Source organism: Pyrus communis, chromosome 7, assembly GCF_963583255.1.
Source record: "Pyrus communis chromosome 7, drPyrComm1.1, whole genome shotgun sequence".
In the NCBI taxonomy this organism is placed as follows: Eukaryota; Viridiplantae; Streptophyta; class Magnoliopsida; order Rosales; family Rosaceae; genus Pyrus; species Pyrus communis.
This window is the reverse complement of record NC_084809.1, coordinates 27,378,017-27,400,434: the sequence shown is the minus strand read 5'-3', so window position 1 is coordinate 27,400,434 and position 22,418 is coordinate 27,378,017. Positions and strand designations below refer to the sequence as shown.

The 22,418-nt window shown below is 43.1% G+C and overlaps 1 protein-coding gene and 1 long non-coding RNA gene across 2 annotated transcripts; one reads left to right on the top strand and one right to left on the bottom strand.

The window, feature by feature from the left end:
* The first annotated feature begins 724 nt into the window (after window positions 1–724).
* LOC137741173 (GDSL esterase/lipase At5g37690-like) lies at window positions 725–2,826 on the top strand. Its single transcript, XM_068480982.1, has 6 exons — window positions 725–983; window positions 1,081–1,208; window positions 1,329–1,455; window positions 1,647–1,759; window positions 2,153–2,402; window positions 2,485–2,826. The coding sequence occupies exons 1-6, from the start codon at window positions 755–757 to the stop codon at window positions 2,700–2,702; spliced, it is 1,065 nt and encodes a 354-aa protein (XP_068337083.1). The 5' UTR covers window positions 725–754; the 3' UTR covers window positions 2,703–2,826.
* Window positions 2,827–20,764: 17,938 nt separating this feature from the next.
* On the bottom strand, window positions 20,765–22,046 carry LOC137738638 (uncharacterized). Its single transcript, XR_011069036.1, has 3 exons — window positions 21,818–22,046; window positions 21,601–21,709; window positions 20,765–21,302 (listed from the first exon to the last, which is right to left on the bottom strand). It is a non-coding gene; the product is annotated as an uncharacterized lncRNA (long non-coding RNA).
* Window positions 22,047–22,418: the final 372 nt, after the last annotated feature.

Genomic DNA, 22,418 nt, shown 5'->3' with positions numbered 1-22,418 from the left:
CCAAAACTTACCACAAGATTGTAGTACTAAGTGGTAATTACAGCATTGTTAAGGATGTTAAGTTAGTTGGCATCCAACTAACCCAAAGTAGGCAGCCAAATAAGAAAACTCAGAGCAGAACAAGTGAATTTTAACACCATTGTGCATGCTTTTTGTCAATGCCAAGATTTTGTAATCTTTACACTCTGAAGAAATATCCACCTAACAAGTACAGATCTGTTGAGTTTTGGTTTCAAATCTTATGTTGTATTTCACATTGTATTCTTTGCAAGAGTAAAAGGCAATTCTTATAGAGAGTCGAAAAGGAGACTACGAGAGGAAGACTAACAGCCATACATCACTACCAAATCAGTCCTAACAAGTGGACAAGACAAATATTAATAACAAGTAAAGTGGTTCCTGGAAACAAGAAGAAAGATTGACAAAGGACCTAAGTGGGTGACAAGGTATGGAAGACAAGAGTGGTTGAGAAAATCACTTTAACCCATGACATAGCTAGAGTGATGTTTACAACTATACTTGTGACATATACAAGCAACTAGTAATCGGTTTCAATAACATCAAACGGTGCTAACTTAAGGCAGCTGAGTAGGCCAACTCCTCAAGATTATCTCATTAATCAATCACCTAATTTGTCCAAACTTTGGGATTTAGACATTATCAAAATTTCATGATCAATTTACTATAAATTTTTGTCTCACTAACTGCTACTTTATTATTTCATAGTGAGAGAGATTCAAAGACGGAAGTGACAATGTGGATGGCTTTAGCTACCACCATTTTCACAACCATGGTAGCCGTCGCTTCATCGGCAGCGTCTACCGTGACCTTCGTCTTCGGTGACTCCTTGACAGAAGTAGGGAACAACAATTATCTGTCGTATTCTCTTGCAAGGTCAAATTATCCTTGGTATGGTGTCGATTATGACGGTGGTCGAGCTACTGGGAGGTTCACTAATGGAAGAACCATTGGCGACATAATATGTAGTGTCCTTACTTCTTATACTACTCATCCGACGTCGATATTTTTGTTTTCCTTTGTATCTTCAGGAACTTACTGAATTTTTTTTATCTTTTGTAGCCAAAAAGCTTGGGATTCCATCACCACCACCTTATCTATCCTTGGCACAGAATGATGATGCACTGCTTAAAGGGGTTAATTATGCATCTGGTGGAGCAGGAATACTCAATGACACTGGACTCTATTTTGTAATCACAATAATATTAATCCCTCTTATGTTTATGATCATGTCGTTGAACCTACGACTTCGGGCGCAGGAGTAAATGCTTTATAATCTTAAATTATTTTGTTATTTTTCTTCATGACAGATTCAGAGAATGTCGTTTGATGATCAAATACAAAATTTCAACAAGACAAGGGAAGCCATCAAGGCTAAGATTGGGGCAGAGGCTGCAGCCAAGCTTTGCAGTGAAGCCATCTACTTCATTGGACTTGGTACCTTTTTTATTAGACAAATGAAATTTTATTTTAGATGAAAAGAACTCATCATTTTTCGTAAACGTAGGTTAAGTCAATGATTAACTTCCTTGCGCCCATGTCTAAATTCTCATTTCCCGTAATTAAAGTAGTTTAGACAATTGCTTGTATAAATATCCTATTTATTCATTTTCTTTGCACTTTTTCAGGCAGCAATGATTATGTCAACAATTACCTGCAACCCTTTTTAGCTGATAGTCAGCAGTACACTTATGATGAATTTGTGGAATTATTGATCGGTACCTTAGAGGGACAACTTAAGGTTAGTAATTACTACTAGTTAAATGAAAAAAACGAAAACGATAATAGAGGATTCAATCTTAAAACCTCTCACGACTCTTCTAGTATTAAGAAGAGAAGTACCATTAAACTAATGGGAATTGAAGCTGGAACATGATCTTTCATTCCAAATAACTTGAATCTAAACTGGTTCGAGTAGACTCGTGAAAAAATACAAGCTTTACAACCCAAACATAACAATCTTCAAGTATGGCTTGTTTCTCATCAAGCCAAGGGTAGGTTTTGCTTGTTTCTTTCACGAACTTCATCGAGTCAAACACAATCCGAAACCGGTGCAAACTCAAGCTCTTTCTAGCCAATTTACAGCCATAAACCCTAGTTAATTAACAGTGCATGTTTGAATTGTTTGTGCTAGAGGCTCTACCAGCTGGGTGCCCGAAAGATGGTGTTCCATGGTCTCGGACCACTTGGCTGCATTCCTTCTCAGAGGGTGAAATCAAAGACAGGCCAGTGCTTGAAAAGAGTGAACGAGTGGGTGCTAGAATTCAACTCCAAAGTACAAAAGCTCATTGCCTCTCTTAACAGGCAGCTCCCACAGGCAAAGCTCTCATTTGCAGACACGTATGGAGACGTCTACGACTTAATCCAAAACCCTACCGCTTATGGTAACCAAACTCGATTATTCAACTGTAGATTCAAATTCGATTGAGACAGGTTTTATTTACAATGTATGTACCAATTTTTCAGGGTTCAAGGTTTCGAACACTTCGTGTTGCAATGTTGACACAGACATTGGAGGGCTATGCTTGCCTAATTCAAAGCTATGCCCCAACCGGAAAGACTACGTATTCTGGGATGCATTCCACCCATCCGACGCAGCCAATGCGGTTCTCGCCGACAAACTCTTCTCGAGGCTATTTTCCCCGATTCCTTCTAGTGCACCAACACCAGCACCTTCACCCTAGTTGGCATCTCTGGCCATGATAATTGAAGCATATATAGTAGAGAACCATTGAGGCAATAATGCAAGCAAGGTTCTATAAGACGTGAGCGGCAAGTACGAGCCTGGTGACTATGTATCCAAACGGGGCCTAGGTGTTTTTTTTAATTTAAATTAAATTTATTACATAACTGTAGACATCAAAATTTCGGTGAAATGAATGTTGACCAATAATTAAAATTTCAACACTCACGTGTCACATAAATTTTACATGTAGTGTGTGGCTCAACGAAAAATCGAAATAAATTGGAAAAGTCATCAAATAGGACACGTGTCAATACCTGGCAGAAATGATTTATTTCATCTGATTATTTAAATCCAAAAATCAAGTTTTGGAATTCTATAAATAGGAAGCCAAGGCATTCATTTGAAGAAGGAAAAGAAAGGAAGAAGAAAAGAAAGAAAGAAGGGAATTTACATCACACCAAAACCTTGAAGCCTTGAAACTCTAAAGCTCTCAAGCAAAATCCCGAAGGATCAAGAAAACACTCTTCGTTCTTCGTCAAACCCTCCTTCAAGGTCAAGCCCCAACGGCCCTTGAAGAACTTCCGCCGACTCAAGATCAAGCCCCGACGGCCCCTTGAAGAAAGTGTTCATCATCCGTTCGTCCTAAGATCAAGCCCCAACGGCCCTTTGGATCAACAACCTCAACAAATCCACACATCCAATCAGTCTTCAAGATTAGGCCCAAAAGCCCTTGAAGATCCGCTCATCCATCAACCCTCAAGATCAAGCCCCGACGGCCTCTTGAAGAAATCCATACACTCATTCTTCAAGATTAGGCCCAAAAGCCCTTGAAGATCCGCTCATCCATCAACCCTCAAGATCAAGCCCCGACGGCCCCTTGAAGAAATCCATACACCCAGTCTTCAAGATCAAGCTCAAAAGCCCTCGAAGATCCGTTCATCAACTGTTCATCCCTAGATCAAGCCCCGACGGCCCTTTGGATCAACAGCTCATCCACAAACCTACACCCTACGAAGATAGAATCAGAGGATCAAATTACAAAGAGATTGTAACCCCATAATCATAAAATATATTTTGTACACGGTATTCTTGTTTCTTGTTTCAGGAACTTTTCGTGTTTACAAATTTGGCACACCCAGTGGGACTTCTCTACCTCTCATCTCTATCCTCAAATCATCGAAAAACGCAAATGGCATCAAGAAAGGATCAAGCTGTTCCTGCAATCAAAGCGAAGAACAAGAACATCATCGCCGCAAGTGGTGATATTTCGGGCATCATAACCCGAAGTAAGGCAAGAGCTCTTTTTGCTGCAGCTTCCGCCCCTGCATTAACTTTGTCAAAGGAACAAGAGCACTTGAGGTACGAGCCTGTGATCACCCTAGCCTCGCTAAGGGCATCAAAGGGGGAAAGCCCGAGGAAATACTCAGAGTCCCTACTCTCCGACGCTGATTCGAGCGGTAGTACAACCATGCAAGTCATGACCACTGGAGCAACTTCAATCGAGGAGCAGCTAGCTCAGATGAATGAAGCAATCGCAAAGCTCACACGGACTGTGGAAGAGAAGGACTTGCAGATTGCCGCACTTGTCAACCAACTAGATGCGCTGCCCGACGTGAAAGTCGACCCAAATATTGGCCTATTAAAGAAAGAAGACGACGAAGAAGAAGAGCCACCAGTGGAGAAAGTTGAAGAGAAGCTGAAGCTAGACCAATCAACGGCATTCATGGGATCTCTCTCTATCCAGCAGCTACAGGAGATGATCGCAAGCACTGTCAAGACACAGTACGAAGGAAGCTCGCATGACTCCGTACTGTACTCAAAGCCTTACTCCAAGAAGATTGATGCTTTAAAGATGCCAAGGGGTTATCAGCCCCCAAAATTCATGCAGTTCGATGGAAAAGGCAACCCGAAGCAACATGTCGCCCATTTCATTGAAACTTGCAACAATGCTGGGACAGAGGAAGACTACCTCGTCAAACAGTTCGTGCGTTCGCTGAAAAGTAACGCTTTTGACTGGTACACTGACCTTGAACCTGAGTCTATCAACAGTTGGGACCAGCTAGAAAGGGAATTCCTCAACCGTTTCTACAGCACTCGTCGTACTGTAAGCATGCTAGAGCTGACCAGTACGAAACAGTGGAGAGATGAACCTGTCGTCAACTACATAAATAGATGGCGCTCCTTAAGTCTGGATTGCAAAGATCGGCTTTCTGAAACCTCTGCCATTGAGATGTGCGTTCAAGGCATGCACTGGGGGTTACATTACATCCTCCAAGGTATAAAACCAAGAACATTCGAAGAGCTAGCAACTCGTTCCCACGACATGGAGCTGAGTATCGCTAATCATGGGAAAAAGGAGCCAATTACTAACTTCAATAAGGAGAAAGTATTCGCCCCAAATGTAGACAAGACCGGGAAGAAGCCCGCTAAGGAAGCTTTCACCGTCAACACTACCCCCATCAAGACCTCTTCAGCGCCCATCAAGACCTCCTCAGCGCCCATCAAGACCTCCTCAGCGCCCATCAAGATCTCCTCCAAGAAGAAAGCGAAGGAGATAAAGACAAGTGAGCCTTCTCTCACCCAAGACAGATACAAGAGCACCTTGAGAGAGTTGGAACAGAAAACGTACCCTTTTCCTGACTCTGACATGGCGGCCATGTTAGATGACTTGCTGGGAAAAAAGGTGATTGAGCTACCCGAATGCAAGCGTCCTGAAGAAATGAATCGCACAAACGATCCTAGGTACTGCAAGTACCATCGTATTGTGAGCCATCCTGTTGGCAAGTGCTTCGTTCTCAAAGAACTCATCATGAAGCTAGCACAACAAGGGCAAATTGAGCTCGACCTTGAGGACACGGCCGCAACGCATACCACTACAATTGCGTTTGGATCGTTTAATCCTGTGCCTCTCCAAATGACACATGACTGTTCCCGTGAATGCTTAAGTTGCACGGCACCTCCTACACAACCATCACTGGAGAGAAGCGACCAAGATACACATGCTGATGATGAAGAAGGATGGATATTGGTAACCTACAAAAAGACAAGGAAACCAAGACCACAAGTCATACAGCCAAAGGTGGAACAAAGAAGAAATCACCACGGCCGCAACAATGCGAAGCCTAAAAGAAACATAAAGCATAATAAAACAACATATGCTAGGGAACCTATGGAGCAGGAGCCACGCATTCCCGTTTCCTTGCGTGAGTACTTCCCGAATGACTTTTTCCAACACTGCACTACCGTGGCCTGTCACATGGTTGAAGTAGAAATAGAAGAGCCCTCAAAAGGCAAAGCTATCGCCACTGAGGTAGAAAAGACCCTTACACCTGGAGAAGGTCTGCCAACACACTTTAGCATCGAGGAAGCGCTACCATTGCCAAAAAACATGCGAAGAGCACTAGCAGCAGTCTTGGCAGGTCCCGACGACCACGAAGTGCAAGAAAGTAACGACGAAGGCTCGAAGCTTCAGCCACATGAATGTGCCACATGTTGTGCCACCCATGACGTAATTAACTTCACTGACGAAGACCTACTGTTGGGATCAAAGCCTCACAACCGTCCTCTCTTCGTCTCCGGGTACATAAAGGAATACAAAGTCAACCGCATGCTTGTGGATGGTGGGTCAGCCATAAACATCATGCCAAAATCAACAATGACCATAATCGGCATCAAGGTGAATGAACTATCCCTGAGCCGTCTGCTGATCCAGGGTTTTAACCAAGGAGGACAAAGGGCGATAGGCATGATCCGAGTAGAGATGACCATGGGTGAGCTCAAATCAAGCACGATATTCCACGTGATTGATGCAAGAACTTCCTATAACTTGCTCTTAGGAAGACCTTGGATCCACGCAAATGGGGTAGTGCCGTCCACCCTTCACCAATGCCTAAAATTTTACCGAGAAGGAGTGAAGGTGATCCAAGGTGATACCAAGCCATTCACCGAAGCCGAATCACACTTTGCAGATGCCAAGTTCTACATGGATGAAGAGACGGTACCCGAAGCCCTCCCGGAAGAGATCAAATCCACGGGCAGAGCAGCACCTAAAAAGCAGGAGTGGCAAGCCATGCCTAAAAAGCAAAAAGAGCAGGCCGTGCCATCTTCAAGCAAAGACGATGACGAGCTTGCTAAACCTGCAACAACCAAAGGGAGTAGGATGCCGTCAGAAGGACCGAACGCACCCATATTCCGGTATATCCCAATGTCAAGAAGAAAGAATGGTCAATCTCCATTCGAAACTAGAAAAGCCGATACACAGTGGCACACGAATAATGTGAACTTGCTCAAGACAAATGCAGTTTTGCCTTTGACACAGCTCGGAGGTGCTAAGGTCGCAAGACTACCACAAGGCTTCATAAAAGCTCTACCAAAGAAGGTGGAATCAAGCTTTCTTCCAACCAAGAGGACCGAGGAAGGTTTCGACCCTAACGCCTACAAACTCATGTCAAAGGCCGGGTACGACTTCGCTTCTTCTGCGGTGGCTGGAAAGAAGGTTTCAAACACTGTCAATGACGAAGAACGTAACCTCACCAAAACTCAAAAGAAGTTGAAGGAGCATGGTTATGGAGTTGACAACAACAAAGCCGGACTTGGTTTCACACCAAATGCACCTGTGATGATTTCAAGCCAAGCGAAAAACACTAGCACTCAATATGTCAGCATGAGCATTGAACAAGACCAAGAAGAGCCTAAACCCTCCCATCGGACGTCGGTCTTCGATAGGATGAGCCAATCAAGCTCCAAAACTTTAGTGCTTAATCGCATTGGTGGTCAAGACCGAACCTCTGTCTTCAAGAGGCTTAACGCGCCGACATCCCAAAGCTCTGTTTTTGAAAGGTTGTTAAAGCTTAAGAAACAAAGCAACACAGTTATCTCTCCTCTGCGACGATCAGCTTCAGAAAGATTTGAAGATAATGAGAAGCCTTTTGGAAAGAGGAAGACAACACCAAAGGGAGAAAAGCTCGATGGGTTAGGAGAAAAAGACGACGTTCGAAGCTTGATTCCTTCAAGGATGAAGCGCCAAGCAATCCTAGAGGTTGACACAAAAGGACCACTGAAGGTAAGGAGGCGCATCATCGTCCACACTGGCAAATCTTCATGCCAACAAACCCAAGAGAACGGCACTGAAGATGAAATCCCTAAGAAAGATGTCACTTCTGGCTCTTTCGACTCAAAGTCTTCACCTCAACCGCTGGGGGCATGCTCCAAAACCATGTCAGTCAAGTCAAGTGAAGATGAAGGATGGATTCATGTCACTCCGAAGAAGCTGCACGAGAAACATATGTCTTGTCCACAAGTTCACCAATCGGAAAGGGGGCAAAGCAGCTACTGTCAACCTTCAAAGCTACATGAAAATGTTGAGGATGATGAAATTACAACACAAAGATCGTTCATGCGGGATCTTTTCTTCCTCGAAGATGTCTTCAATTTCTCGATCAAGGCTCCTTGTTATGAAGATTGTGAGGAATGCATTTCGAAGATCGCTTCGAAGAAATTGGATAAGCAGCAACCATCTTGTCCACAAGTTTATCAGTCGAAAAGGGGGCAAAACAGCTCCTGTCAACCTCCAGAACAATGTGAAAGTGTTGGAGATAATGAAATTTCAACACAAAGATCGTCCATCCCCATCACAATGTGCGACCTCTTCCCAGAAGACTTCTTCAATTACCCGGTCAAGGCTCCTTCCTATGAAGATTACGAGGAACGCCTCTCCCAGAACACCAGACAATCCTTATGCCGACAAGCTCGAGAAGACAGCACCGAAGAGGAGATCCAAGATGTTTTCCACGTCACGGTTCAAGAAGGTAAAGAAGACGAAATCCCCGAGGAAGATGTCACTGTTGCACCACCACAGCTCGAAGATGGAGGGCAAGCCACAATCGATGATCTCAAGGAACTCAACTTAGGTACAAGCAAGGAACCAAAGCCTATCTTCGTAAGTGCATTATTAAGTACAGACGAGATAGAGGAGTATTATCAGCTGTTGTTAGAGTACAAAGACGTCTTTGCCTGGACCTACAAAGAAATGCCCGGCCTGGACCCTATCATCGCTGTTCATCATCTTGCGGTCAGGCCTGGAACACGGCCGATAAAGCAAACTCAAAGACGCTATCGATCTGAGCTTATCCCACAAATCGAGGTCGAGATCGACAAGCTAATCGAAGCAGGCTTTATTCGAGAAGTGTAATACCCCAAGTGGATCTCCAACATCGTCATTGTCCTTAAAAAATCAGGACAAATACGTGTTTGCGTAGACTTCCGGGACCTCAACGATGCTTGCCCAAAGGATGACTTCCCCTTGCCAATCATTGAAATCATGGTGGATGCAACCACTGGCCATGAGGCATTATCATTCATGGATGGCTCTTCTGGGTACAATCAAATTCGCATGGCCCTCGAAGACGAGGAACTAACAGCCTTTCGTACTCCAAAAGGTATCTACTGCTACAAGGTAATGCCCTTTGGTCTAAAGAACGCTAGAGCTACGTATCAACGCGCAATGCAGAAAATCTTCAATGACATGCTACACAAAAACGTAGAATGTTACGTAGATGATGTGGTGGTTAAGACGAAGAAAAGATCAGAACACTTGAAGGATTTGCGAATAGTGTTCGAAAGGCTGCGAAAATACAACCTCAAGATGAACCCGTTAAAGTGTGCGTTTGGCGTCACCTCTGGAAAATTCCTCGGCTTCATCGTCAAGCACCGTGGTATTGAAGTAGACCAATCAAAGATCAAGGCCATTCAAAGCATGCCCGAGCCAAGAAACCTGCACGAGCTGAAAAGTCTACAAGGACGGCTAGCCTTCATCAGACGCTTCATCTCCAACCTCGCAGGGCGTTGTCAACCGTTTAGTCGCCTTATGAAGAAAGATGTTCCATTCGTATGGGACAAAGCATGCCATAATGCTTTTGAAAGCATAAAGAAATATTTGTCAAGTCCACCTGTCCTGAGGGCACCTGTGCCCGGGAAACCACTCATATTGTATATTGCTGCTCAGGAAAGTTCAATCGGAGCACTCTTGGCGCAAGAGAATGAATCCCAAAGAGAAGGAGCACTTTACTACCTCAGTCGAACTCTCACCGGCGCTGAGTTGAACTATTCCCCAATAGAAAAGATGTGCCTCGCTTTGGTGTTTGCCATTCAGAAACTCAGACATTACATGCATGCTTACACCATCCACTTGGTTGCTAAAGCCGACCCTGTCAAATACGTTATGACTAAGCCAGTCTTGACAGGGCGACTCGCTAAATGGGCTTTGCTTCTTAATCAATATGAGATCATCTACGTCCCAGCTAAAGCCGTCAAGGGACAAGCGCTAGCAGACTTCCTTGCCGATCATCCAATCCCGGCTGATTGGAAAATCTCAGATGACTTGCCTGACGAGGAGGTGTTCTACATCGACATCTTCCCGACATGGACGATGTTCTTCGACGGATCCGTACGAGCAGACGGAGCAGGGGCAGGAGTAGTATTCATGTCACCACAAAGGCACATACTACCTTACTCCTTCCAATTGAATGAGCTATGCTCCAACAATGTTGCTGAGTACCAAGCATTGATCATCGGGCTCCAAATGGCGATCAACATGGAAATCACAGCTCTTGAGGTATATGGCGATTCCAAGCTCATAATCAATCAACTCTTAACTGAATATGAGGTGAGGAAAGATGATCTCGTCCCATACTTCCGGTTAGCGACCCAACTGCTACAAAGGTTCGAAGCTGTGACACTAGAACATGTGCCAAGAAAGGAAAATCAAATGGCAGACGCTCTCGCCAATCTAGCCTCAAGTATGACACTAGGAAAAGATGAAGTTGCAGACGTGCCAGTTTGCCAAAGATGGGTGATTCCTCTCGTTAATGAAATGTCACTAGATGATACAAATGTCATCTCAGTACTTCCAGTCGATGCTGAAGAGTGGAGACAGCCGCTGATCGACTACTTAGAGCACGGAAAGCTTCCAGATGATCTTAGACACCGTTCCGAAATACGTCGACGAGCACCTCGCTTCCTTTACTACAAAGGAACACTCTACCGACGCTCTTTTGAAGGACTGCTCCTGAGATGCCTAGGTGAGGAAGAAGTTAATCAAGCCATGGAAGAAGCACATTCAGGTATGTGTGGGGCACATCAATCTAGACCAAAGCTACATTTCCAGCTTAAAAGAATGGGTTACTACTGGCCGAGCATGGTGAAGGACTGCCTGGAACACGCCAAAAGGTGCCAAGCCTGCCAATTCCACGCCAACTTCATACATCAACCGCCTGAACCATTACACCCTACAGTTGCTTCATGGTCGTTCGACGCATGGGGATTGGACGTTGTAGGACCAATTACGCCAAAGTCATCTGCAGGGGAAGCTTACATCCTAGCTGCAACAGATTACTTCTCCAAGTGGGCTGAAGCCATACCTTTAAGGGAAGTAAAAAAGGAAACTGTTGTTCGTTTCATCAAGGAGCATATCATCCACCGATATGGGGTGCCTCGCTACATTATCACGGACAATGGAAAGCAGTTTTCCAACCGACTCGTGGACGAGCTTTGCGACAAATATAAGTTCAAGCAGCACAAGTCTTCCATGTATCATGCTCCGGCCAACGGCCTCGCAGAAGCATTCAACAAGACGCTGTGCAACCTCCTGAAAAAGGTAATCGGCCGAACAAAGAGAGACTGGCATGAAAGAATAAGTGAAGCACTTTGGGCATATAGGACTACACATAGGACTCCTACCCAAGCTACACCTTATTCTCTCGTATATGGCGTAGAAGCTGTTCTACCGCTTGAAAGTCAAATCCCCTCACTAAGGATGGCTATACAAGAAGGCTTGACTGATGAAGAAAATGCAAAGTTGCGCCTTCAGGAATTGGAAGCGCTGGATGAGAGAAGGCTCGAAGCTCAACAACACTTGGAATGCTACCAAGCACGGTTAGCCAAGGCATTCAACAAGAAAGTCCGCCCAAGGTCTTTCCAAGCCGGAGATCTCGTGCTGGCATTGCGTAGGCCTATCATTACAACCCATAAGACAAAAAGCAAGTTCACATCAAAATGGGATGGACCCTACGTAATACAAGAGATTTACACCAATGGCGCCTACTTAATCACGGCAGAAGACGGGTTGAAGATCGGCCCCATCAACGGCAGATTTTTGAAGCGCTACTACCCCTAAAGGAAACGCGCCACGCTCCTGGCCCGCAAGAGCATAAACTGTGTACGGCAAAATCATCATAAAAAACCATCACTCATTTGAACTACGTCATGACTTGATCCCTCCTCAACCAAGGGTACGTAGGCAACTTGAAACTTCAAAACTTCAAGTACAGTCACATCTCAAAAAAAAAAAAAAAAAAAAAAACGCTTTGAAGAATAAAGAGCAAATTCAAGAATGCAAACATTTTATTTCTTTGAAGGAAAAAGTCTGATTACAAAAGAAAAAGGGCGGAAGACACTACTTGAAAACTATGTCCCTAAAACTAAGGAGGCGGTCTTCAAGCAAGCCTTCCAAAGCCTTCAAAGTCTCTACCTCAGTGAGAGACAGGATGGGCAACTCCATAGCCATGTCTTTCTCTTGTTCTAGGCGTGAAATCTCCTCTTGGCATTGAGAAAGTGTAGCTCCCTGCTCCCCGAGAACACTTTCAAGTTTTGATGCCTCGATGCCAAGCTGTTCTTGTTCTCGCATCAACGTATCTAGATGTACCCGGACAAAAGCTAAAGAAGTCTCTGTAGATTGATAATCTCCCGAAGCAGCTTGCTGAGAAGACCGGGCTTGGGTTAGTGACAAGTCTATTGCAGCAAGTTGGTGAGCTCTAACATCTGGACTCAACTTCTTCGAGGAAATAACACGCAAGGAAGAATACTCAGTTGAGGCGGCCATAATTTCGGCGATCTTGATCTTCAAGGATGAAGAATCAATGTTAAGATTGTCAATTGCAGAAATAAGTTTCGACAAGTCCTCTTTAAGCAACGCAAGGTCCTCCGACGGGCATTTCAAAATCCTCCCCTCAATATGGCTCTTGATATCCATTGCCGCACGAAGATTGATGCGATGAATAAGCTGCTCAGTACCACTAAGGTTTGGCCCTCTCAGAGAGATCTCAGAGCTAGCTGGCAAAGGTGTAGAATGCATGACGGGATCTTGCATGCCTCCACCTACACACGACAAACTTGGGAAACTTGACGAACTTGGGATAAGCTCTGTACCAGGTGGATCCCCAATCTCCTCGCCTGTGGGTAGGTCGCCTCCAAATAGCATCTCCGTATAAGAATAAATACCTGTGGTCGCCAAGTCAAAAGAACAAGAAGGCCCAACCTAAAGAAAACAAAGAAAGCTGTTAGAAACAAAAGCTAGAACAATGAAAGCAGAAGAAGTCATAAGAGAGAAGAAGATGCATACGTCTTTCTCAAACGACACACTACCATCGAGTTGAGGGAGCCTAAACACTTCTTTCTTCTTATGACGAAAATTGACATCGCTATCAGCTTGAGCGCCTTCAAGACGTCGCTTATTTAAAACTTGTTGACCCTGCCGCAAAACAAGTCCATCTTCGTGCGAATCAACTTCATCACCGGCCTCTTCAGATACATCCAGATGTTGAGAAGACAAGCGTGGGCATTGAGGGACTAAAACCACTGGTCTATCTTGCAAAGTAGCAGCACTCGCGCAATCAAAAGATATCAGTTGTGTAGGAACCACAGAACACCCCTCCTTCAATACATTGAGGTGTGAATGAGAAGAATTGGTACCACTTGCCATCCCTGAATTCTCATAATATACCTTTGACCACCAACTTATGTAAGCACGGGTTACTGGACTACTCTTGAACTCGTCTTTTGCCGGCAGGGTGATAAAAGCATTTGTACATGCACGGGTACAAGACTCCCAATGCATATACACGGCTTGCAAGGAGTCTAATTGGTTTTTTTCCTTCAGCTTGCCTGGCACATGTTGGACAAAACCAAATTGCCTGCTGAAACGGTGGGGACTATACGGCTGAACAATGCATCGATCTTCTTGCCGCAAAGAAACATACCCTGAGCGAAGACTTACAAGGTAAGATAAGTCTGAGAAGCGAAGATGCGAATCGTCCATGATGCCTCGCCGCACCGAGCCAACTCTCGCCAGATAGTCCATCTTCAAGCCTTCGCAGCTTCTAAACAGTGCTTGCGCCTGGGAATCATCGAGGCTCTTCGAAGAAAGCACGCCAGAATGCTTCGTCATCAAAGGCCCTGACTTGTTTAGAGTTGAAGAAAAAAAATGAGTACCGAAGTACTCACCCAACCAACCATACACATAATGGTAGGGAAGAACCGCGGCACGATCTTCAGTGTTTGCTGAGTTCGAAACAACACTCAAGCCATTATAAATATTGGCCAAAACCGGGATAGCAAGACTGAAAGATTCACCTGCAGCCATCTTGCTAGCAACTTTGAAAACCCCAGGACGAACAAAGTTGACGTCGCCGATTGGAAAAACAAACTTACAAAGCCAACAAGCTAAGAAAGCAGCTAGGTAAGATTCTTCCACATGCTCTGATGCTATGCCAAGGTCCTCAAACGCTCTCAACTCGGCAGGGGAACGGCGCCTAGCTGAACCAATGGCACCAGATGGATATGAGTCTCCCTTTGGCTTAGTGGTTTTGTTGCAACTTCTTCTCTTCGAGGACTTCTTGTACCTTGTGTCCTCCCAATACCAGAAGCGGATCCATGAAGAAATCTTCACGCCTGATTTACTTCGAGCATCTTGGAAAAGCTTGTGATATGCCCAAAATAAACAGCGACAACTCGCAGGCAATCCTCGGTTATTGCAGAGAGAAAGTTCCTCCGCACTAGGAACGACCTCGTCATAAAACTTACCTTGGATTGGCAATCCCCCTATCTTGTGGAGATCCCAAAGTGAAATTGACATCTCTCCTTGAGCTGTATGAAGCGTGTTAGTCGCTGAACACCAATGCTCGAAGAACGCATGAAGGACAGAATGATGGAGATCATAACTAAACAAAGATGCGTACACGGCATGGTAAAGGCCCATGCTAGTAAGCACATGTTTAGATCGGCCCAAGACATCTTCAAGCCACTCCCAATAAGACTCATCAAAAACAGCTTTTCCGGTAGTCGACAAGGCATCATTCCAAGCCATAGCTCCGCTGCGGATGTGATCTCCGAGAAGCTTAAACGAAGCCGGATGACTGTCATGAGCATGGTGTGAAGGGTTCAAGATAAGAATCCCCGGTGTGCACGCCTCCCTCTTCGTATTTGATCGAACAAAGTTTGCCACCTTCCAAGATACTTCAGAAGACCACGACTTAATATGCATGGAGTTGTCTTTTGTAGGAAGAGCAAGCGCCTTAAGGCCAGTCAGTGGGGCGTAAATCTTCAGAGTTGTTCCCCTATCTTGCGAATCATTTTCCTTCGCAAGAATGGTAATGGTGTTGCTCTTAAAACATTTGAAAAATACCATGACCGCAAAAAAAAAAAAAAAAAAAAAAAAAAAAAAAAAAAACAGCCACAAAACTTGAACAGCAGGACAACAGACAGTGCAATGGTGTGCAGCGATGACGGTGCATCAAGCAGCAACAAGAGGCACAACAACGTCACCACCGAGGAAAATTATGATCAAAAGGCACTACACAGCATAAACTCGCTGCAGTCTTTTGCATAACCCCACACGGTAAAAGTGACACACTGCAACAAGCTCCAAGCAGCGGCAAGAGGCACGGCAACGTCACTACCAAGGGAAGACTGTGACCAAAAGGCATTACACAGCAAAAATCCCTTTGCAATCTTTGCACAACACCACTCTTTCTACACCACCAATTTACGCGTTCCTGGGTTCTTCGTCGATTTGGCAGCCTCAGCCTTGCAGATCACCATATAAAAAAATTAATAAATATATATATATATATATATATATATATATATATAATAAAAAAACAAAAAAAAAACACAAAAAAAAAAAAAAAAAAAAATGCAAGAACAAAATATAAAAGACACAAAAATTTTAACGAGGTTCCTCCACAGTCAGTGTAACTGGAGTACGTCCTTGGAGCAGTAGGAGCTCACCCAATAATCCACTATCAACCAAATGGGAGTTTACAAAGTGTTGGTAATCTCACAGCCCAAATAACCCAATACACCCAAAAGCTCTCACACACCAAAGAAACAAATAGAGGAAGAAATATAATGAATAATTTCTTCTCTATACATATAGCTCAAAGCTATTACAAACAACAACTACTTTGGTAGATGATTACTAACCAAATGAAGCAGCAGCTTCTCTTCTCTATTTGCAGTTTTTTTTTTTTTTTCTTTTTCTCAGCAGAGTATTGAGCTCTCTCTTCTTCTCTATTTTCTCCAAAACCGAAATGAGCTATCTTCACTTTTTTCCTTTGCTTCAAAGGCTATTTAAACCAACGGATGTGGAAGAAAAAAACAAAAACACTTTCCTGTTTTTCCTCCCTAAAACAAGGAAAATGTTTCTCCTTTTCTTCCTTTATAATTTTTTATAGCCAAAAGCATTTGCAATTGTTGTCTAGCTGAAAGCATAGCCAAGTTGGCCACTTTCCAACATAAAAAAAAAAAAAAAAAAAAAAAAAAACAAACAAACTTTGGTGGATCAGCACCACCGAAGGAAAAAAAAAAAAAAAAAAAAAACAAAAAAAAACTTTGGTGGATCAGCACCACCGAAAAAAAAAAAAAAAAAAAAAAAAAAAAAAAAAAAAACTTTGGTGGATCAGCGCCACCGAAGGAAAAAAAAAAAAAACTTAGTGATGTATATGTTTTATTTGTATTTAACACAATACACTGAATAAAATAAAGTATGTCCATTAATCTCCAAGAAATTACAAGTGTGTACAAAAAAAAAAAAAAAAAAAAAAAAAAAAAAAAAAAAGAAGAAGATGGAGCTTTCACAAAGGATGTTCACGTGAAGCCCCATTACTTGGCAAAACTCTAGAAGCGGAAGGCATCGGAGCGGGAGACATTGAAGCTAGAGCATTCCAGGCCTCAATACTGGGTGGAACGCTAGATGACCCAAGAAAAAGGTGCATCTGGAGGAAAGACGAAAACCTTTGACGGTCACTTTGAATCCGACCTTCAGATTCTTGCAGCTCATCAAGCTTCCTCTTCATGCCCGTTGAATAGTTGTTTGCAAGCACGTGCAAACTTCTATTCTCATACTTCAGCTGCTTGATCTCTTGCTTGAGACTTTCCACCTCTGCCATCAACGATTCAACCTGACGGGAGCGAGCAAGTAGGCGTTGGCCCATGTTGGACACAGAGCCTGCACACTGAACGCTGAGAGCGAGGGACTCTTGAACGGCCAACTCATCGGACCGTCCTGACAGCAGCCTACTATCTTTTGGAGTGAGGAGGTTCCTAGCTACTATTGTAGCTGTTGTGGCGTCCTGCATCATGGAGTCTTCACCTGTAAGAGGACCGTTAGAAGATAAAAAAGAAGGGCGCCATACATTACCTTGACCGGGTGCAACCGGATCGCTGCTGAGACTCAAATCTAAGCAAAGGTTCGATGAGTTAGTCATTTTTTTCAAAGGTGTTCAGAGAGAATGGGTGGATGAAGATAATTCTCAAAAGGCCGGAGACGATTTTCAAGAATGGGCAATTTTCAGAGTGTGTATGTTGGAGTGATCGATACCTCTGTAAAAAGCCAAGCGACACGACCACCGATTCAAAAATCCGGATTTTCCTGCGTGAAGTTCGGCGACTCGTTCGCGGCTTTTCAGAAAATGCGTTCAATTTTGTCAAAAGATATCTGACAAAGTCGAGAACACGTGGAGGCCATCATCGCAACTACACGTCTTTAGCCGACAAGCGCAAAGTTCGGCGACGCTTTCTCTGCTTTTCAGAAAACGCGTGCAACTTTGTCAAAAGTGGCGCTCGTTCAGAAATCGAAGAGGCGTCGTTCAGATATCGAAGAGACGTTTGTCGACAAGGGTAAAAGAACGGTACCACCACTTGCTATTAAGAAATCCCTATATGTGTCGACCTTCGTCTCTTATGGCAAGGCAGACCTGAAGAAAATGCCCAACTCTTCCTCACCTCTGAGGGCGCACTCCCAGCAAAGCCTCTCGAAATACACAATTCTTCTTCTTCCTTTGAGAAAACCTATTCAACCTTTGAAGATACCAGATGCCTGGAGTACAGATGACCCAGGAGGAAACGATAGATTGAAGCATGTGCTGATTCATTCACCGCTTCTTCAAAAGCAAAGGTATCTCATATCATCAAGGGCGAAAGCAAAGGTATCTCATATCATGCTTTTTCCCTATCTTTTCCTTTGCCCTTGTTCTCACCTGCCAAGACAAGGACAGAGAAAGCAATATGTCGGAACCTCCACTCAAACCAATTGCCACCAAGAAGTGAAGCACCATTTAAATGCAAAGGTTGCATTCAACTCCTGCATCGGAGGACAAATACTACAAGAGAAGATGCTAAACCTGCATAAGGAAATACCACTTCTGCAAAGGGGAGCAAGTAAGGCAAGTGAAAATGATACATCAAAGCATGTGGAGACAAGCACAACAAATATATGTGTTGATTCATTCGCTGCTTCTTCGAAAGCAAAGGTATCTCATATCATGCTTTTTCCCTGTCTTTTCCTTTGTCCTTGTTCTTACTCGCATGGCAAAGTGAAAGAAGCAATCAGCCGGCACTTGGAGTCAGTCTTCCGATATGGAACCGACTACCTGGAATCTATTCCTGATTGCTTACCTAGTATTGCTCTCGAGTAGTCATCTTCAAAGGTTGATACATTGCCAGAGAAGGGACAAGGAAACTTCAATCTTTCCGATTCGTATTCAATACGAATTGGAAAGATTGAACAAAGAAACAGGTCAGCACCTCCACCTCGTACTTGCCTGCCATATCCTGAAACCGCTCGTAGACCTTCGGGGGGAGACCAAAAGAATCCTGCTGCCCAGTTCAAGAGTAGCACAAAGGAAAATCAACGATGGGAGGAAACCAGAAAATCTTCCAGTCGAACTCAAGATCAAGCCTCAATGGCCCTTGAAGAAATCACAAGTCCGATTCAAAATCAAGTGTTCACCACCCTTGAATCAAATTCAACTCCTGATAAAAGGAGTAAGTTCAAACCTTCGGAGGAGACCAAAAGAATCTTCCAGCCCAGTTCAAGATTAAGCTTGTGGAAAATCAACGATAGGAGGAAACCAGAAAATCTTCCAGTCGAACTCAAGATCAAGCCTCAATGGCCCTTGAAGAAATTTCCAGCTCAATTCAAGATCAAGCCTCGACGGCCCTTGGGTTGACATCTACATTAAGGGACTTCAAAACGCATCTTCTACACGTGACAAGCACATGTCTACGACGCGCCTTGAAGTGGGGGCATTTGTAGACATCAAAATTTCGGTGAAATGAATGTTGACCAATAATTAAAATTTCAACACTCACGTGTCACATAAATTTTACATGTAGTGTGTGGCTCAACGAAAAATCGAAATAAATTGGAAAAGTCATCAAATAGGACACGTGTCAATACCTGGCAGAAATGATTTATTTCATCTGATTATTTAAATCCAAAAATCAAGTTTTGGAATTCTATAAATAGGAAGCCAAGGCATTCATTTGAAGAAGGAAAAGAAAGGAAGAAGAAAAGAAAGAAAGAAGGGAATTTACATCACACCAAAACCTTGAAGCCTTGAAACTCTAAAGCTCTCAAGCAAAATCCCGAAGGATCAAGAAAACACTCTTCGTTCTTCGTCAAACCCTCCTTCAAGGTCAAGCCCCAACGGCCCTTGAAGAACTTCCGCCGACTCAAGATCAAGCCCCGACGGCCCCTTGAAGAAAGTGTTCATCATCCGTTCGTCCTAAGATCAAGCCCCAACGGCCCTTTGGATCAACAACCTCAACAAATCCACACATCCAATCAGTCTTCAAGATTAGGCCCAAAAGCCCTTGAAGATCCGCTCATCCATCAACCCTCAAGATCAAGCCCCGACGGCCTCTTGAAGAAATCCATACACTCATTCTTCAAGATTAGGCCCAAAAGCCCTTGAAGATCCGCTCATCCATCAACCCTCAAGATCAAGCCCCGACGGCCCCTTGAAGAAATCCATACACCCAGTCTTCAAGATCAAGCTCAAAAGCCCTCGAAGATCCGTTCATCAACTGTTCATCCCTAGATCAAGCCCCGACGGCCCTTTGGATCAACAGCTCATCCACAAACCTACACCCTACGAAGATAGAATCAGAGGATCAAATTACAAAGAGATTGTAACCCCATAATCATAAAATATATTTTGTACACGGTATTCTTGTTTCTTGTTTCAGGAACTTTTCGTGTTTACAATAACATATAAATAAATATTTACTTATAATTAAAACAAATATATAAATTGTAAAATAAAATGACCTATAAATTATAAATTATAAAGCAATATAACATATTAATGAGTGTTTATCCAAGTACGCAACAAATTTTAGCAATTTTTTTTTTTCTTTGTTCGAGTCGAGACCTAAGCAGTCTAGGTGGCCACATAGGCATATGTATGCATTATTAATTATTTTTTAAATACCTAGGAATTAATCATGACGGTCCCAAAGGCCTAGCACCTAGGCGGGGCATTTTAGAACACTGAATGCAAGGGATTAGTAATCAAGATTCAAGATATTAAACCTCCATAGAATGACGACGGCTTCTGTCTGTAGAAACCAGATAAATGTATTTTTTCATCGCACCTTCTTACAAAGTATTTGCACTTCATCTTAATTTGTTAAATTGACAGCATCAAATTTGGATTGTAATCAAACGTAAACAGCGTTTTTAGTCTTGCTAAAGAACAAATTACCCGAGTTGAATATCTTATTATCAATTTCCTTTCAAATGAAAGAATTTGCAAACATATTTATACAAGCTATGCAAATTCAATAAATTTTCCCGCCAACCAATTCATCAAAGATACGGATGCTCACTCACCATTAAATTTGATATACGGATGAAGAATTCATTCTCCAGCCCTTGATATCAAATTTAATGTGAGTGACATTGAGACAACCAAGAGACGAAACTCTCGAATTTAGGTAATTAACAAATTACATAAAAATACAAATAATCGTTTTTCTATTGAAGTGGGATTTCGGAACGTGCAAACATAATTCAGAAGCAGAAGCCTATGTCACAGTTTAATCATCATTCCCAATAATCAACCACCATATAAGATACGCCAAAAATATATGTAATCCTTGAGAATTTACGGAATCTTGAAATTCTCCGTGTACTCTCTGCTCTTTGGAAAGACTTACTTGTCCACGACCACCAAGGAAGTAGTAGTGGGCAAATACATGAAGTTGAGGCTCTCCCACATGTAAAGGTTCTGGGGCTCATCGATATGCCGGAGCTGATACATCTAGGAATGGAAAACTCCCAACCAGGGGTCACTGTTTTTCCAGACTTGGGAGCTCTATCCCTGAACCCTTGTGACAGATTAGAGAATCTAACTTCAGCTTTAATATCCTCCAGGAATCTAACCACTTTGGAGATATGGGGTTGTCACGAACTGCAATACTTAATACCCTATCCCGTGGCTAAGCATTTGCTGCAACTCAATAAGTTGGAAGTGAAGTCCTGTGAAAGAATGGTAGAAATAGTAGTCAGCAACAGAGATGATCCAGAAAATGAGATTACTTTCAGTTGCTTGCAACAGTTGAAGCTTTCTGGTCTACCAAGTCTGCAAGGATTTTGCACGGGAAATTTCATTTTCAAAGTCCCATCCTTAGAAACTTTGATTGTTGAAAATTTCATTTGTCAAATCATACGGTTCATTATATTCAGCAATTTTAAACCAACATACGCATATAGCACATTCACAGATCACGCTGGTTCCTGCTCGAATGTGAAAAAAAAGAGAGGTATATATATATACCTTATAATCTCGGATCCGCAGGTCTTGATATCTCCGCTCTCAATTTTGACCGTTGGATCTATGATTTTCCTTCATTTTTCACGTTCTCTTCATTTACCAAACGAGGTTCCTACCACATGACACAAACATGCAAGAGAGATTATTATCGATTTTACTCTGATTCTAAGTCACAAGAAGAAATTGAGAGGAAATGGAGAAAAGGATGGCTGCATCCTACCTCCGTGGCGTCGGAATGGTACAGGAAATCTGCTGAGGAGATGAACGAAGATGAGAGAACAGGGGCTGGGGAGGAGTCGAGTTTAAGTTTGGGGGCTGTGGCTCGGATCTGAGAGTTTTAGAGATGAAGCTTTGGTTTTGATTGCAGCAACCAAGGTTTTTATGAAAGGAAGCGCAATTTGGCGCTAGGCTCGAGGTGTAATGTTTGGAGAGGAAATGCGAGAGCCAAAAACGGCCGAGGGTGAGCAGCTTCTACTAGATGAGGTTTATATTGCGAATTTCTAGGTTACTTGACACGTGAAGGCAGCATGTGCGGCTCGGTTTGTGCGCGCAAAGAGCACCTCTTGTTCTTCCTAGTCCTGAGTTCGAACCCCCAGGCCCAGGTTATCTCTTTCCTTATTATTATTTTTTTCTCAATTATTTTGTTTTTCTGTTAATTCTTTTTCTTTTAGTTATTTTCTCTTTAGTTTTCTTTTCATGTTTTTACGTAGTTTAGTTTATTTATCTTAGTTCAGGTTGTTTTTATCTTATAGTTTATGCTTTTTGTCGTTTCTTTATCTTTGATTTATTCTCCACACCTTGAGGATAATGTGTGATTTAAA